The sequence below is a fragment of the Conger conger genome, chromosome 8 (assembly GCF_963514075.1).
Source record: "Conger conger chromosome 8, fConCon1.1, whole genome shotgun sequence".
NCBI lineage: Eukaryota > Metazoa > Chordata > Actinopteri > Anguilliformes > Congridae > Conger > Conger conger.
In genome coordinates, this window is record NC_083767.1 from 5684582 (window position 1) to 5700829 (window position 16248).

General features: G+C 45.4%; 1 protein-coding gene across 1 annotated transcript in view; it reads left to right on the forward strand.

Moving 5' to 3' along the window:
- Positions 1–16248, forward strand: part of LOC133135222 (receptor-type tyrosine-protein phosphatase delta-like) — a 452453-nt gene that overhangs the window by 346886 nt on the left and 89319 nt on the right. The window contains exon 12 of the mRNA XM_061252069.1: positions 2281–2422. Within this exon, the coding sequence (XP_061108053.1) occupies positions 2281–2422 (142 nt within the window). The remainder of the gene's footprint in view (positions 1–2280; positions 2423–16248) is intronic.

The following is a 16248-nucleotide window of genomic DNA, read 5'->3' on the forward strand; positions in this document are numbered from 1 at the left end:
CGATAAGACCCGCACAGCTGTTGGGCCCTTGAGCATGGGCCCTTAACCCTACATAGCTCCAAAGGGGGATTGTCCCCTGCTTAGTCTAATGGATAAAAGCCTCAGGTAAATAACTGATCTAATGTAATGAGGAAATAAAAACAAATATTGCAGCTGTCTGTAATGAAAGGAGCTGCCTTTCAGTGGGTACCTGCAGTCGAGTCATGTGACTTTTCTGCCCGCCCACTGCCCAGCGATGGCGTTCACCACGCAGAAAACAAAAAGAGAACGGGGTATCGCAGAACGTCACGTGGCCGAATGCCCTTTTGCTTTTGCGTCATTTTTTTCATCTTTTCTCCTAAATGCATGCCTCGTCTATTGTTTGGCTGGATATTTGATTCTTATCGTGGCCTTGGCTTCCCTCCATTAATAACACATCATTGCTGAACACTGATAAGATTCCTATTCATTTCCGCCACGTTCCATCAAGACCCCATTGTGCGATTTCTTTATTTATTCATTTTTCTTCCGCTTCCCTCGCCTGCTTAAATTCAGCGGTGGCAGCTTGGGCTAAGAGTCCCCGCGCCTCCTTCTTTTTTTTTTTTCGTCTTGTCACGCCGGCGAACAAACAGGGATCCGATCTTATCAGCGTTCATCGCAGCGGCGGCCCGAGCACGCGGTCGAACGCGGAGCCCGCGCTCCCGCCCCTCCCACCGCACGCCGCTTCCCGGGCGGGGGTCAAACCGGCATGGCCGACCCCCGCCCCGTCACGCGCTCATCACTAACAAAACTCATTTCCCCGCAGAGACCCGAGACTCGAGCTGCGGGGGGTCCGCCCGTACCGCTGAACTGCATACTCAGCCATACAGTCGCCTGTTTATTATTAAACATAACCTGCACATTCTCCCCCCCCCCCCCCCTCCCGACAGCGTGCGGCTTACGCACGACCTCAGGTGTTTAATTACGCAGTGTGTACCTGTATTCTCTTTAAACTTGAGTTGTTACCCAGGCGTTTCTAGGAGCAGTGAGTATATAGCATGTTGAGTGAACCGCGTGAAAAAACACCCCGTTTGTGTCAGTGACCGTAGTGTTCTGTGTGTCGTCCGTTTCGTCCGATAGGCCAGGTCACATGTTTCTCCGCATCTGTCCTTCACGTTTGTCATAGCAACAGCTATCCGATACAGTCCAAATGTTTGTGCTCGTTCTGTCCCATCGATTTATGTACTTCATGTGCTACAAGTTATCTGTTACTTATGTACCGATTCCACAATGCATTGTGGGGAAAAATGTAGAGCTGGAGCCTAGTAAAAAATAAATCATAGAACCTGTTTCTAAATTTGGGCAAAATTGTGCAGCGGAATCCTAGGAATGATCCGCTTGCTCCAAAGAATACAACCTATATTATGCACAATATAAATGTATATTAATATATATATACATATATGAGAACTGCAGTGAATTTGGCAGGCAGACTAATGTCTTCTCTCTTATTGTAATGGCTCTCTTCCACTCTGGAAAGGTTGAACTCTGTGAGCACTGTCTCTGTGTGCAGTCGTTTCCAACACAAACACAAGGAACTATTTGTGTGTGTAACGTCTTGTTTCTCCTTCTGCATATGATAAACATATGTGGTGAAGCAAATGCTGACGGATTATGGTTATATCATGGAGAAATTTATTGAGTCACACTGGAGACACATCTGGGTTTGTCCGCTTGCTAAAGCTCTGCTCCGAGTTGCAGGGGAATCGGTACATACTGAAACCAGGAGATAATTACAGAAGACTTATAGGTCCCATTATTTTTCACCAAACGCTTTCTTACATTTAACACGAAAAAAAAATTGTTACCATTTAAAAAAAAAATTTGTTTTAACAGACATCTGAAACACTTCGGGTCAGTTTCACAGACACACCTTGAGCCCTGGTCTTAGACTAAAGTCTGTTTTTAGTCTTTTCCATACTCGATTTAGTCCAGGGACCTGTTCCACAAAGCAGGATTACTGAGTTAGCTGGATAACTGCAGAGAGTAAACCCTATAACTGGAATATGGACTCAAGTAAAAAGAGCTGTTCTGGGTTTTACTGGGTGTAGTTATCCTGTGAACTCAGTAATCCCGCTTTGTGAAACACCCCCCAGGACTAAGCTCAACCTGTGTCTGTGAAACGAGCCCTTCATGTCACCGACAGCCATTAAAGCCAGGGTTTAGAGGTCTTGTGTGTGTGTGTGTCTGTCGTAATCGAGGTCCGGCATGCACGGTGAACAAAAAAACTCCTTTAACATATCTTGTTTCTCGCACCTGCAGGTGATAGAGTTCGATGACGGCTCTGGGTCTGTGCTAAGAATCCAGCCCTTGCGTACCCCACGAGATGAAGCTATTTACGAATGTGTGGCCTCCAACAGTGTTGGAGAGACAAGTGCTTCCACAAGACTCACTGTTTTACGTGGTAGGTTTTCTTGTCCCAAACCCGAAAAACCCCTCCTAACTGTCTCTCTGTTCCTTTAAAACTTATTTCACCCCGCCAGACAATCAGGTAAGTTTTAAAAATTATTTTACTTCCACCACATCTGCGTGTGAACGTCTCTTTCTGTTTCTTTCTGTCAGCCTTTCGGAGTTGTCATTCTGTTGAAGTGTTAAATTGGGAATTTGTATGCATTTTTCTGACACAGAAAATTGGCGGCCATTTTGTCTGAGCTTGTTGCTTTTCGTGTTCCTTTCTTTCAAGTGTAATTTGATTTATTCATTTAGTTTTAAAACAAATTAACTTAATTTGTGATACGGTTTGTACCGTAAGGTGTTAGGTGTGAAAGAATTGACCTTGGATGTTTAACAGAGAACTGATTAATATGCTAATTAGTCAAGTGTGTTCTTTCTTTGTTGCCTTTTAGTACTATACTCAACTCAACGTTACTTTTTAGGAATCACATTTTCTGGTAGACTAGCTAAAACTTTTTAAGAGGTTTTAGTGAAAGTGAAAAAAATCAGTTTTAGATTTACATATACAAAATCAGTTTCTGTGAAAAACATTTGAGAATATGAAAAAAATAAACATCCAAACCGCCCATACAAGATCAGATTTTCCTTTTTCTTTGCTTTGTGGGAGCCTCAAGCTTTCGCTGTGATCCGCTGTTTTTGAATCAAAGTAACAGCGTTTTGTTTGTTTAGTTTTTTGTGGGCATGTGTTTTTGTCAACTGAACTGGTGCTACTGTTTTTAGGAATTAAAAACATAATAAAATCGAATAATAGAATTTCCATTGTTCTGGTGAAGTCTGAGGAAATTGTGTATTCAGATGTTTTTAGCCTCTCCGTGCTGTTGATAACACTCACAGTATCACTGTAGAGAGCGGCGTAGCGTCTTCTGTTCGTGCGGTCATATCATTTTATAGACCAGAACGTGCGCCATTGCTGTGACATCATATAAAAACGTTCATGTGTATCATGAGCCTCTGTAGAGAGCCGCTCGCTCTCCTGATTGATTGAGACATTACTGGCATTGCGTGGCTTAATAATAATGCAGCACTCAGCCCCCCTGGAGCGTGCCCCAGACGCGGGGCTGAACCCGCCATGAAGCCTCGTTCATCCATCTCCGAGGATCCAGACTAATCTCTCCAGGCACTGAATGAGATCCGCGTTTTTTCCATCTTGATCCTTTTCCAAAGACAGATTTCTTTTCTTTGACACTAAGCGTTTTCGAAACTCTGGCTGGGGCGTATTTTACAGCCTGGGAGAATGATTTTTTTTTTTTATAACACTTCCATGTTCATAAGTCCTCGTGAATGGTTTCGTGCTGATCTCTCACAGACGGCCTTCATAGCGAGACTAACCCAACCGTGATGCAACAGGGAGGAAAGTTCCCCCAACACGGACCCCACCTCCCCACCCCGCACCAGGAGCACACAAAACACCAAACGTTCTCACTCGCTCCTCCTCCCCCTGAATCTTTATTGAGAAGGAGGGCTGCACGGGTGGAGAAATAAGCAGCGTAGATGATAATAAATTTGCTCCGACTCCGACTCGCTACGAGGTTCATTTGGGTTCCAATGGCCTGCGGTGAGGGGAGGAGGCATCTGTTCGGTAATGGCTTCTAGATGATTCTTCTCCGATTCCCTGAAAGACGAGCGCGGTGTTATCATAGCAGTGCCACGAGACAAAGAGGTAAAACCTAACGGAGAGAAATCGGGATTTAGATGGAACTGGAAGGCGGCTAATAACGAGTTCCATCTTAGGGGATTACATTAGCATAAACGGCAAATGAGGCATATGCCATACAGTATGATACACAGTATGATGTAATATATACACACAGTGAGCACATTATTATGTAGACCTGTACACCAGCTTGTTTATGCAAATATTCAATCAAGTAAATGTAGAAAAGCATGCAGACGTGGTCAAGAAGTTTAGCTGTTGTTCAAACCAAATGTCAGTGACTTTGAACGTGGCATGCTTGTGGGTGCCAGACAGGGTGATTTGAATAGATCAGAAACTCCTGAGATGACGCACAACAGTCTCTTAGAGTTTTCAGAGAATGGTGCCAAACACAAAAAACATCCAGTGAGCAGCAGTTCTGCAGGCACAAACGCCTTGTTAATGAGAGAGGTCAGAGGAGAAGCACCAGACTGGTCAAAGCTGACAAGAAGGTGACGGTAACGCAAATAACCACACATTACAATAGTGGTATGCAAAAGAGCATCTCTGAACACACAACACGTCAAACCTCTGAGTGGATAGGCTACAGCAGTAGAAGTCTAAAAAATAAGCCTAATAAATACCTAATAAAATGCTTGGTGAGTGTATATGTGGAGAGGGATTGAGAGAAAGAGAGGCAGGCTTCAGACTAATGTGCAGGAGAGTCTAGCACAGTTTCCGAGGGAGTTTTTGATTTTCCCATTTGCCAAAATACAATTATGGCTTATTCCCTTGGGCACTTGAACCAACTTTAAAAGTTGTCGAAATAATGAACTTTGACAGTGAATATAGCTGAATGAGAACTTTTTTTGTCAAAGAACCAGAATGTCAGAAAGCCAAAAGAAAGTGTCTTTTTTTTTTTCCCCATGGCACAGACAATCTAAACATTCCCTCGCTATGGAGATCGCGGGAGGTGAACGCGGTGTTAGCCAAACAGCTAGCTGCCTCCCTCCGCCTTGGTCTCCGACGGCCTCCCCGGAGAAGGGAGACAGGTGCTGTGCAGTTGTTCGGCAGCTGCGGAGGTTTGGCTAACGCGCGGGGGCCGACGGCTGTGTGTAATCAGGTTAGGTTCCCGCCGCAGGCGTCCTCCTCCCGATCGCTGTCCCGGGGCCTCCGACGACACAAAATGGCCGACGCGGTATGTGGCGCCGCTGCAGCTGTCCTTAATGACAGGAATTGGGGCCGGCGTGCAGCCTAATGGGTCAGGTGCTTGACTGGGACCTGGGAGGCTGATGGTTCAGTGTAGTCACAATAAGATCAGTGCAGCTGTTGGGCCCTTAACCCCCACAATGCTCTAGGGAGAGATGGCCCCTGCTCAGACGCCTTGGACAAAAGCGTCAGCTAGATCACCGTAATGTAATGGAGTGTTTACGTCCGTATTGAGTGCTGTCTGCACGCTGCCTGTGTTTTCACATCGCTTGAGAGAGCTTTGAAGCTTTGTGTTTGATACGGTGGCCCACGGTCACGAGCTGGGTGTGAAATGAACACCTGGCACCAGCCAAAAGTTGGTGAAATATTAATTGTGGCTGTCAAGATTTTCTCCTATATAGCAGCCACCTTGGCAGGTAACCGGTTGTTTTAATTGTAGCTAATGTAGGTAATGCTGGTTCAATTTTCTGGCCAGTGTGTGAAAAAAACTATTTTCAACCACTGTACTAGTCACATTCAGCTGACTTATGATTAAAAAGGCTTCTGTTCCTGTAATGTCCACAGTGTTCCTGGTGACTTGGTGCATGGTGACATGATTTTGACCCTCACTTGTGGTAGCTCTCTTGTTTATGTGTGCGTGGACTGAAAGTAGCGGTTGGCCAAAGTCAGGAGAAAACCCTAAGAACACAACCTATACTTACTGCAGCTCCTTTTAAAACACTTTTGTCTGTGGAGGAGATGTGACGTGTTATCAAGACGGCAGTTAGGTCTCCGTGGCGACGGCGTAACGGCTGTCCTAGGTAGAGGCGAGTGAACAGGCGGGGCTGCTGTCAGCTTTAAACAAAGAGAAGGGCTCGACCGAATGTAAGCCCGCGCTAGAGAAAAGCCCGGCGGTTTGATCGAGGCGACGTCTGAGAAGCACTCTCGCTGTACGAGAAGGCCTTTCACAGCTCTGACAGGACGGTGCCTTCTATGTCAGACAGAAATTTGTTTTAAAAGAAATCGAGCTGAAGTCACCAAACAAAGACTTTGAGAAGTTGAGTTTTACAGAGTGTGGGGGTGGGGGGTAGGGGGTTGACGGATTTGTTAACTGCTAATGTGGCTGAGTTGCCTGTTGTGTTGAAGGCGCGTGTTAATCAAGTAAGCTAATTAAAACGGCACAGCACTTATGGCATTAACGACAATGGCGGCAGTTGGTTTGGCCTTCACTCGAGCTCCCCCCTTGAACAGGCTCTGTTGGCGTAATCCGTTTCCACGGTGTCTACCAACCCAGAATGCCCTTTGCTAGTCATTATTAGCGCTAAAGCAGCCTGATTCAATCCAGGGGCATTACGTAGATGTTAATGGGATAAAAGGAGGTCTGTAGAGAGAACCTGGGTGGCGAGTGAATGAATACATTGAAAAGGAAGGAAGAACTGAGATAATGAAGCAGATGTACGCCTTTCTCCATCAACCCCCGAATCTTCCCTGAATCTAAAGAACCGTATTATAGTCCTTGCCTATCATTCAGCCTGTTATGGTTTGAATAGCTACCAATTTGATGGTGGTATGACTTGAAGTCGCTCACTTGATACTTCTTCAAAATAATATGAATAACCAAAGCTGTATCATTATGTGATTTTTATTTGTTACAAGCAGATAATGGGGATGACAATTGTGTGACATGTCTGTATATAGCTTGTCGTGACCTTTACTGGTTAGACAGGTTTGAGCTCGTTGTTGCTATTTACAGCAAATTATGCGTATGTTACATTATTGTTTGGTAGCTGAAAGGATTCTGAAGGAACTTAATACAATTCCATATTGAACGTATTGAATGTACCTCAGTGAATGCATTAGCCTTCGTACAGTGAAAACGTTGTTTGTTTGGAATAAATGAAGTTTGGCTTCCAACGGCGTGAGCGTTGGTGCAAGCCTGCGGCTGTTGTCTTGAGGTTTTACCGAATAAAAAAAAAGATAAGGCCTGTATCTCTGAGCATCAGCTGTAACTGGAGGTAATGAAAGGCGCGATGAATTAAAAGCCCAAGTTAAGTGCTCCACTCGCGGCGGAACGCTGCAGTGCGAGGCTGCGTCTCTCCCGGGCGATAAAATAGTGCGTGCGTCGGGGGAAACAAACAAAAGAGGCTCTTTTATAAACGCGTCTTTTGTTGCGGCGTTCCCGAAGGCGGGCGGGGGACGTCGCGGGGGCACCGGGTGCCCTGGAAAGTGCCGAGATTGTGCGCACGGTCTTAATTCTGCAGCCCTGCGCGTTTTCTCCACGGCGCGCGCTGGCCCTGCCCGGCGTTAATGCTGCCGGCGCTTTTTTTTTTCATTTCTTTTTTTATATTTCTTTTCTCTCTCTCTCTCTCTTTTTTTTTTTTTTTTTTTAAAGGGTCCTTTTTTTGAAAGCCGCAGACGACTTATCTCGCAGTCCAGGTGAACCTTTTTTTTTTTTTTCTTCTTCTTTCCGAGGGAGAAAATATGAAAGAATCACACAAAATACCTGAGACGCCATTTAAGTTGAGATGAAAGTTTCTGCATTCCATTATAGAGTCAGGGAAATACTGAAATACTGAGTCTATAATAGAGTCAGCCTCCCACCACCACCTCCCCCCCCCTCCAGTTACTCCCTCGTCCTTCCTCTCTGACACATTGCTTGGCAGAAGAAGTTTATTTTCTTTTAGCTGCACAATTAAGCTTTCCCCCCCCCCCCCCCCAGCACTGAAAAAGACAGGTGTAAAAACATGGCAGAAAATGGCCGATCTTCATGGTAAGATGTGGTTATTTAAATAAAATGTCCGTTGGTCTTAAAAATAGCCTGGCATGGAAATGTGTTTTGCTTCCATTTTTTTCCTTTTTGAATTTCCATTCCCAAGGGCTGTCAGGAATCCACAGTGTTTAACTCAGTAACTGCTCTGGTTCCGTGTTGCGTATAAGCAGGTCTCAGTATCACTTTTTGTGACTGTCCCTTTGACAGGCGAAAACCAACAGTGTTTGCAGAAAGAAAATCAATGGACTTGCTCCACTCTAGTAGATTGAATATGGGATTTTCCATTTAACATATTATTTGTTTTGGGAGCTTGGTGGCCTTGTTCCTCAGGATTAGTTTAAATCTGATTGTACAAACTCTGTCAGGAGTACACGTCACAGTTTCTTGCAGTCTCTGTCAGATAAGAGGTCATATGATGACATTCATCACAAGCTATTCATCAACTTTGGAATTCCACTGTCTGTGGAATTTACCTGCCCCATGGGTTGTGTCTATGTGAGCTATTAGTTTATGATGATGATGATGATGGTTATGATATTATTACTACCGCTAAGTAGATGAATATAGTGAATGAGCTTCTCTGAGCATTCTCTATGTTACCCATGATGCAGTGTGGTTGTAATTCACACATTCTCACATTAATGTTATACAATGCTATGCCATTGCCTTGCAGCAGCATTGTGAGAACGTTTTGTGTAAGCAGGGAGCTATGGCCTATATAAGTCCCTTTTGGTTCACTATCCTGCTGTGAAATACAGCTGCGTTCAGCCTGTTTCAAAACAAAGCTTGAGCTGGTCAAACCATGTTATGTATGGACCTAGTCTGAACTGGGCAACCAGCTACCAGCTGTTTCAAAACATAGCTTGAGCTGGTCAAACCATGTTGAGTATGCACCTGGTCTGAACTGGGCTGAACTTGAGCAGTTTTTTCCAGCAAGGTATATTGCGCACTTGGCCCTGATTGGTCCAGCACTTGCACTCAGTTCTAAATCTCCCGTCTAAAGGTCTCCTGCATTCCACTGCTCATACATCACTAAACGGAACAGATAATGGCTGCAAAATGCAGAGTTATTTATTATTGTAATTAAAAAAAAATGAGTTGACTGTCCATGATGAAATTGATTTCTCTGAGTAAATCTTTCTATATTTCCTACTGCAATTAATGGCCCCCATAAATCTGGCGTGGGTTATTTGTACAGTAATGTATGAGATTCAGAACCAAGTGCCGGCTTGACGGTTGGCTGGAAATTACCCTGGCCGCTAACAAGATGGATGGGAGGCGTATGGGTCCAGAAAAAAGTGAGAAAGCAGCTGTTTCAGCCAAAAAGGGGTCTATGTTGTATCCTGAAGAAGACAAATACTGCTTGGAGCAGAGACAGCTTTGAATAGTTTTAATAAAATAAACACGGAATACGAGCACGCATTTACGAAGGTGATTGATTTGGGGAAAATGTGGGGGTATTACCAGTTCTGCGCTCGTTTTTAGCGGTTTTATCACACAAATGACTTCAGACATTACATTTAAGGGGGCACTTTGTGCTTAACGATTTGGAGATAAAAAGCGGCAAGCCACGGAGCGGTTTTTTGAGACGTGAAATTCATCTCCCTCGCATTGATTCTCTTCGGCGTGTCGCTTGATTGCGGCTAATTTCATTTGTCTCGCGCGTCCGCCGGACAAGGTCACCGCTGACACCTGTAGGGCGGCGTTCTCGTTATTGCGGGAGAGAACAAAATGGCCGCCGCGGAAAGCGGCACCTCACAGTCCGTGGTGATCGCGACACTGTCGTTCCTCGATGTTTACTGTTGTTGGTCACGCCCACAGTCTGTAATATTTCCGTACAATTTTGTCAGCGTATTTGTCTCTTAATGATGACAAAGCTCTGTGCTAGGGAGCTGACACTCAGGTCCTAAACAGCCAGTGGGCTGAATAGCTGCTGGTTTTTGTCGTTACTGTGTGTTAAACTGATATGGACATGCACTGGGCAGCCACTGGATATGCAGGTTTGTGTTGTTACTCAAGCAATTTACATTTTTGTCATTCACTGGTACGTTAAAGTCAGGTCTTGCACAGTTAACTGGAAGGGTGGAAATCTTGGTTGAGAACCGTTTTGACATAAATGAACTTGGTTAACTCCACTTTTCAACCGAACGTAGCTGGGTTTTCACCCGAGACGCCATTTGGACGACTTCTCATCACGAAAGCGATCCCTGCGTTTTTACCACTTAGTCAGTGAAGCTTCAGATATTTCCATTTTTTTTTTACATTATAAGAACATAGAGAACATGAAAGCTACTGATTAAAATAGAAGTATCAATGGGGATACATTAAAATGAACACACTCCATTGGCCTGGGTATCAACTTCCATACTCTCAGATTTTTATTTCAATTATCATTCACTTTTATATCTATAACCCCCCTTGGTGTTAAAAAAAGTTATAGGAACTTAATACCAATTTAGGAGTTATAAGCCTTTCTGCCTGATCCCGGTATGGTAATTACGCCCGGTTTTGCCGGAGTGAAGAGAAGAGAAGTTTGTGGCTGTGATGGGAGAACTTTGGCCAGGCGGTGTGAATAAATGCGCCCAAAACTAGGAGTCAAGAGGGCACAAATATGGCTGCTTTGATCTCTCCGTACTTAAGTCATTTTCTACTAGATTAATCAGGCACTTCAGGGTCACTCCTAATTCCTGTAATGAAGCTCTTGAGAAACTCTTCAAATCTTGTCTGCATGGATGACGGTAATTAAACCGAAGCCATTTGGAAAAATAAAAATAAAAAAGCGGCAGACAGTTTCGTCGCGGAGGGGGTGGTCTTCTGCAGGGGAGGAAAACGGTGTGTTTGTTGCTCCAGTGGAGGAGAACGTGATCTCGCTGATGAGCAGAGACTGAAGTCAAGTGGGGCCAAGTTCTGCTGTGAGGTTTACATGGTAATTATTTTCTCGAGAAATTCTCAGGAAAACAGTTTGAGTTGGGTTCACCCGTGGATGTTTTGCGCAAAATTTGAACCATTAAAATTGGAAAGAACTAGAAGGCTGTGATTCAAGTGAAACTCTTGACAGCGTAAGACTAAAGTGACGATTCAGGCTCATTCGGGTTGGAAATAGATGCTAACACAGTTCTGCCAGGCGGCGATTTTTCTGAGTTTTCCCACTTCGGAATTATAAACTTTTGGAAGAACCTTGTCCTTTAACCAGAAAGATGACATAACTTTAATCCATTAAGGCCATGAGGGATCAAGATGTCTCTCCCTCTTAGTGTCCGCAGATCTCACCATAATCTCCATCACCGTAGCTAAGCATGCTCTTAGTCCCCGTCATTTCAATAATTTAGCACTTTTTCTCTGTCTCGTTCTGCAAAAAAGCAGTTCGCCCCGGCGCTGTTGCAGGTGAGTGGGAACTAAAACGCTCCCTCCTGGGTCTATATTAGTATTCTGAGTGAGCGGCAAAGCATTCCTAAATTTATATGGTATGTACTGTGATCTGTACAATAATTATTTGTGACAGTATGCTGAAATGCTGAATAACAGAAGAATTTATTAAACCTGTCTCTCTGACAGCTGGATGTATTATATGTGGCTGTTGACTGAGCAGGACCTGGATCCAGTCGACATTTGTTCTTTGATTTACAATTAAATATAAATCTGCGTATTTCTCCTTTATTCTTCAAAGAAACACGGGCGATTTGCCAAACAGAGTGGAGAAAAAGTGTAATGCCAAAGTGGCAAAGTTACAGACAGATGCTGATTGAATCCAGTCCCTGAACTGTAGAGGTCTTTAGGCATTACATTACACACACACACTAACACACACACACACACACACACTGAGACATACACACACACTCACACACACTCACACTCACACACACACACACACAAACACGCACACACTCAGACACACACACACACACACACAAACACACTCACACACACTCACTCACACTCACTCACACACACACACACACTCACACACACACACACACTCAGACACACACACACTCACACACACTCACTCACACTCACTCACACACACACACTCACACACACACACACACACACTCAGACACACACACACACACTCACACACTCACACACTCAGACACACACACACACACACACACACACACACACACACACACTCACACCTATTTAATTCAGCTGTAAGCTCTCAGTGCCCGAGACCAATTTCAAGGATTCACCTGTGTGGTGGGAAATAAAGATGAGATTGAACACAGGTTTTATTTGTGACCCACGTGCTAGCGCTTGGCTGCAGTCGCGGGCCGACCCGTCTTGTTTTTAATGTAAAGTGCAGGGGAGGTTAATTATGGAGGAGTCTTAACGAGCGAGCCTTCTGTTAGCGTCGAGGCCTGTGAGGGCCTTGCGTTTTCCTCACCCCTGCTGGGCTACGCCCCCCTTCCCGTGTCACAGCCTGCCGAATCCTCGCCATCGTTAGCATGCTAATGACACGCCGCGGGTCGTGATGATTATTCATTAGGATGACGCTGTCGCCGGGTTTACCTGCGAGGCCCCAGGGCGATACGGAGCGGCTTCAGCTCCACGGTCAACCTGCAGGGGGCGGGGGAGAGAGGGGGGGGGGGGGTCGCCGCGGTAACGCCGCTACCAGGTTCCCGCCAATTTTATCCCAAGCTTAAAACACCGTGGTATACTGACGTATATGTCACTAAACCGCCGTCGATTAGCCGTATTTCTCGAACGCCGAGGTTCTTCCTAATGAAGACTTGTGTGGTTCCGACTCTCAGCAAACCAAATCAAATCGATTTTTATCCATTGCGCTTATTGCAGAAGAAAACTGTTAGAAAGATGCTTCACTGAGTCACAGAAGGGCTAAAAAGCGGGCCTGAACTCGGGAAGGGCGGGAGGCAGGCGCAGTCGCTCCCGCGGATCACGATGCGTGTTGTGCAGTCTCTGCCTCTGATTGATGCGGGAGACAGCGACTGCCCGAGGATAGCTGGCCGATGTCTGACTCACAGGTCAGGGCGGGAGAGCCGGTCTTGGCCTCTGTTTTTTGTAGCGTGAGACATGGGCGGGCGGTATTCACAGACGCTAATGTGTTCTGCAGAAAGGACCGCCTGGCTGATGGACTGGCCTTGGGGTCTCAAGTGTACATCTGCAGAGAAATAGTCAAATAAAAAGAAAATAAAGAGAAGCATTAATAAACACCCACGTCTTTTCTCCCGTCTGGTGTTTAGAAAACATCTCCGAGCATTCTCAAGTTTTTCCCATTCTTCCAACAGAATATTACTATTATTATATAGCTAATATTTCTCATAGTGGCATAAATATGCTGATTTGGGGGTAAGCTAGGAGATTTTTTTAATATAAAGAAATGCTGCTTGTTCTTTCTCAAATGTGCCTCTCAGTCAACGGAAATGGCGGTATGGGGGGGAGACTTAAATGGACTTATCGCTCACGGTAACCAGCGTCAGCAAATGGAATGTGCGAAATGAATACCTGAACAGGAAGTTTGTCTTCCTCTCTCCTGTCCTCCCCACTTCCTCTGGCTGATCTTTCCCAAGACGCCATGTTACAGCACAGTACAGTGTAGGTGTTTCACTGACGCTTTTATCCAAAGCAAGCTTACAGTTTATTAGGCAATCCCCCCTGGAGCAATGTGGGGTTAAGGGCCTTGCTCAATGGCCCAACAGCTGTGCTGATCTTATCGTGGCTACACAGGTGCTTGAACCACCAACCTTCCAGGTCCTTGTCACACACCTTAGCCACTAGGCCACAGGCTGCTGTTATAACACTCGATCAGTAGAAAAGTAAGAGGAAACATTTTTCTCTCTTCTCTCTTCAACGCACGCTGTGCTGATTGTCATAGAAGTTGACCCCTCAGCGGTTGCGTCACGCATGTACAGCAGCCGGACGCTTTCACAGTATGACTGGCGGGGGCGATGAGACATGTGAAGAGCTGGGAGTGCCATTCAGCACCACGGGCTTTGTGTAGGGGGCTCCACGGTGCGGTTTGTGTGGAGAGCACTCAACTCCATTCAACTCTATCTTCCCTTTATCGCTCTCTCTCTCTCGCTCTCTCTCTTTATCTGTTTTATTCTTCCTGACCCTGGGCGCCAGGTGGCAGTGCCATTCTTGTCCCGGGGTGCTCATGTGTTGAGCGGAGGAAGAACACGGCCTGTCCATCGCCATTGTGGAGCCGTTTCACTTCAGGGCATATGCTGCCGAGAAGCGTGGGTGTTTATGAGCTACCGCTGTCCCTTAGCGCTATCGGCTGTGCGGTAGTGATCCAAAAGGACTGTCATCGTTTTAGTCTTGATTACGAGAAGTAATGACGAGGGCAGCCTGTTGCCTTGTGGCTAAGGAGTCTGTAGCCTAGTGGCTAAGGTCCCAGTAGCCTACTGGCTAAGGTGCCTGTAGCCTAGTGGCTAAGGTGCCTGTAGCCTAGTGGCTAAGGTGCCTGTAGCTTTGTGGCTAAGGTGCTTAACTGGGAGCTGGAAGGTTGGTGGTTCAAGCCCCAGTGTAGCCTCAATAAGATCGTTGCAGCTGTTGGGCCCTTGAGCAAGGCCCTTAACCCAACATTGCTCCAGGATTGGCTTAGTTTAATTATTTTGTGTGTGTGTGTGTGTATGTAATTAGTAAAAATATTCACTTTTTCCAGCAGTTTTGTAAAAAAAAAAAAAAAAGCAATCATAACAGCGGGATATAATGTTCATAAATTCACATTGAGAGACAGCCACCCCATCGTAGCCGTGGTCTGTGAGCGCGTCTGGCCACCCCATCGCGGCCGTGGTCTGTGAGCGCGTCTGCAGTCTGGCCTGTGAGCCGCGCTATTGATCACGCTGTAACAGCTGAGTGTGATTACAGTGCAGGTGGGAGGCGGTCCTGTGGATGTGCAGGTGTTGTGTTTCAGAGCGGAAGGAAGAGGAAGATGATTGTGTTTGTGAGTCCGATCGGCTGCGTGGGGATCCGCCGTTTCTCAGGCAGATTTAAACAAGCCGGGCGTTCTGTCATTCGCCACAGGGGTCGAGCTAGCCAGCCCGCATTAAAGATAAAAACATAAAGAGGCATTTCAACATCGACTCTGATTTAAAACTATTTATATATTATTATTTCATTTTTAAAGCAAATTATGTTCAATGTTACTTGTGAACATTCATTAAATTATGTTTTTTCCTGAACTAGGCCGAAGTTAGTGTCTATGACTGCATTCAAAACCGCATACTAGCATACTACTCAGACTAAATTTCAGGCTGATTTCCATTGAAAGCCTCCCCTTGTAGTATGCTAAGTATGCAGCCTGTAGCGTAGTGGTTAAGGTACATGACTGGGACAGGCAAGGTTTGAGGTTTGAATCCTAGTGTAGCCACAATAAGATCCGCACAGCCGTTGGGCCCTTGAGCAAGGCCCTTAACCCTGCATTGCTCCTGGGGAGGATTGTCTCCTGCTTAGTCTAATCAACTGTGCGTCGCTCTGGATAAGTGTGTCTGCCAAATGGCAATAATGTAATGCGGTTTCGAACACAGCCTGTGTTTTTTTGGTACTCAGGGGACCCCCCCCCCTCCACTTCTGTTGCCGTGGTTACATAGCTATGGGCTATTCCAGAACACCTTTTTCAATGGTCAACTTTTTACTTATTTTCAATAAATATTTGCACGCAGAATTAAAAAAATGCTTACGCCCAGCTTTTCTTTCTCGTGCCAAATAGTATTTTTCTTTCGCTATGAGGGGTTAACTTCTATGATGAAGGGGGAAAAAGAGTGATTAATTTATCCGTTATGCCCTGCTGTAATCACCAACATTAGCCAAGGATAACCTTTAATAACAAAAAGTAAATGTTCAATTTATTATACATTTTAAAGGTGATTCATGGGTGAAATGGTCCCGGGTAAGCGGGTATAGCGGTTAGCATCTTTCACTTAGGGGTGATGGAGATCTAAGGTTCGAATCGTTTTCCCTCTCGCAGTTAAAGCAGTATTTATGTGTGTTTCTAATGACCACATTTAATCCAACCACAATGTCCTTTAACGCCATTAACTTTGAGTGATTACGCCGAGCCGGCGCTTTGATTTGTGTATCACTTTCCGCACACGTGTGTGCTCATTCGGTCATGTTATACTCCAGTTGTTATGTGATTACGTACACGAGGTATGGTAACGCTCTCTGCATTTTGGGGTGCGGCGTTCGAGATGAAGCGCCTTGCGCTTATATTGAA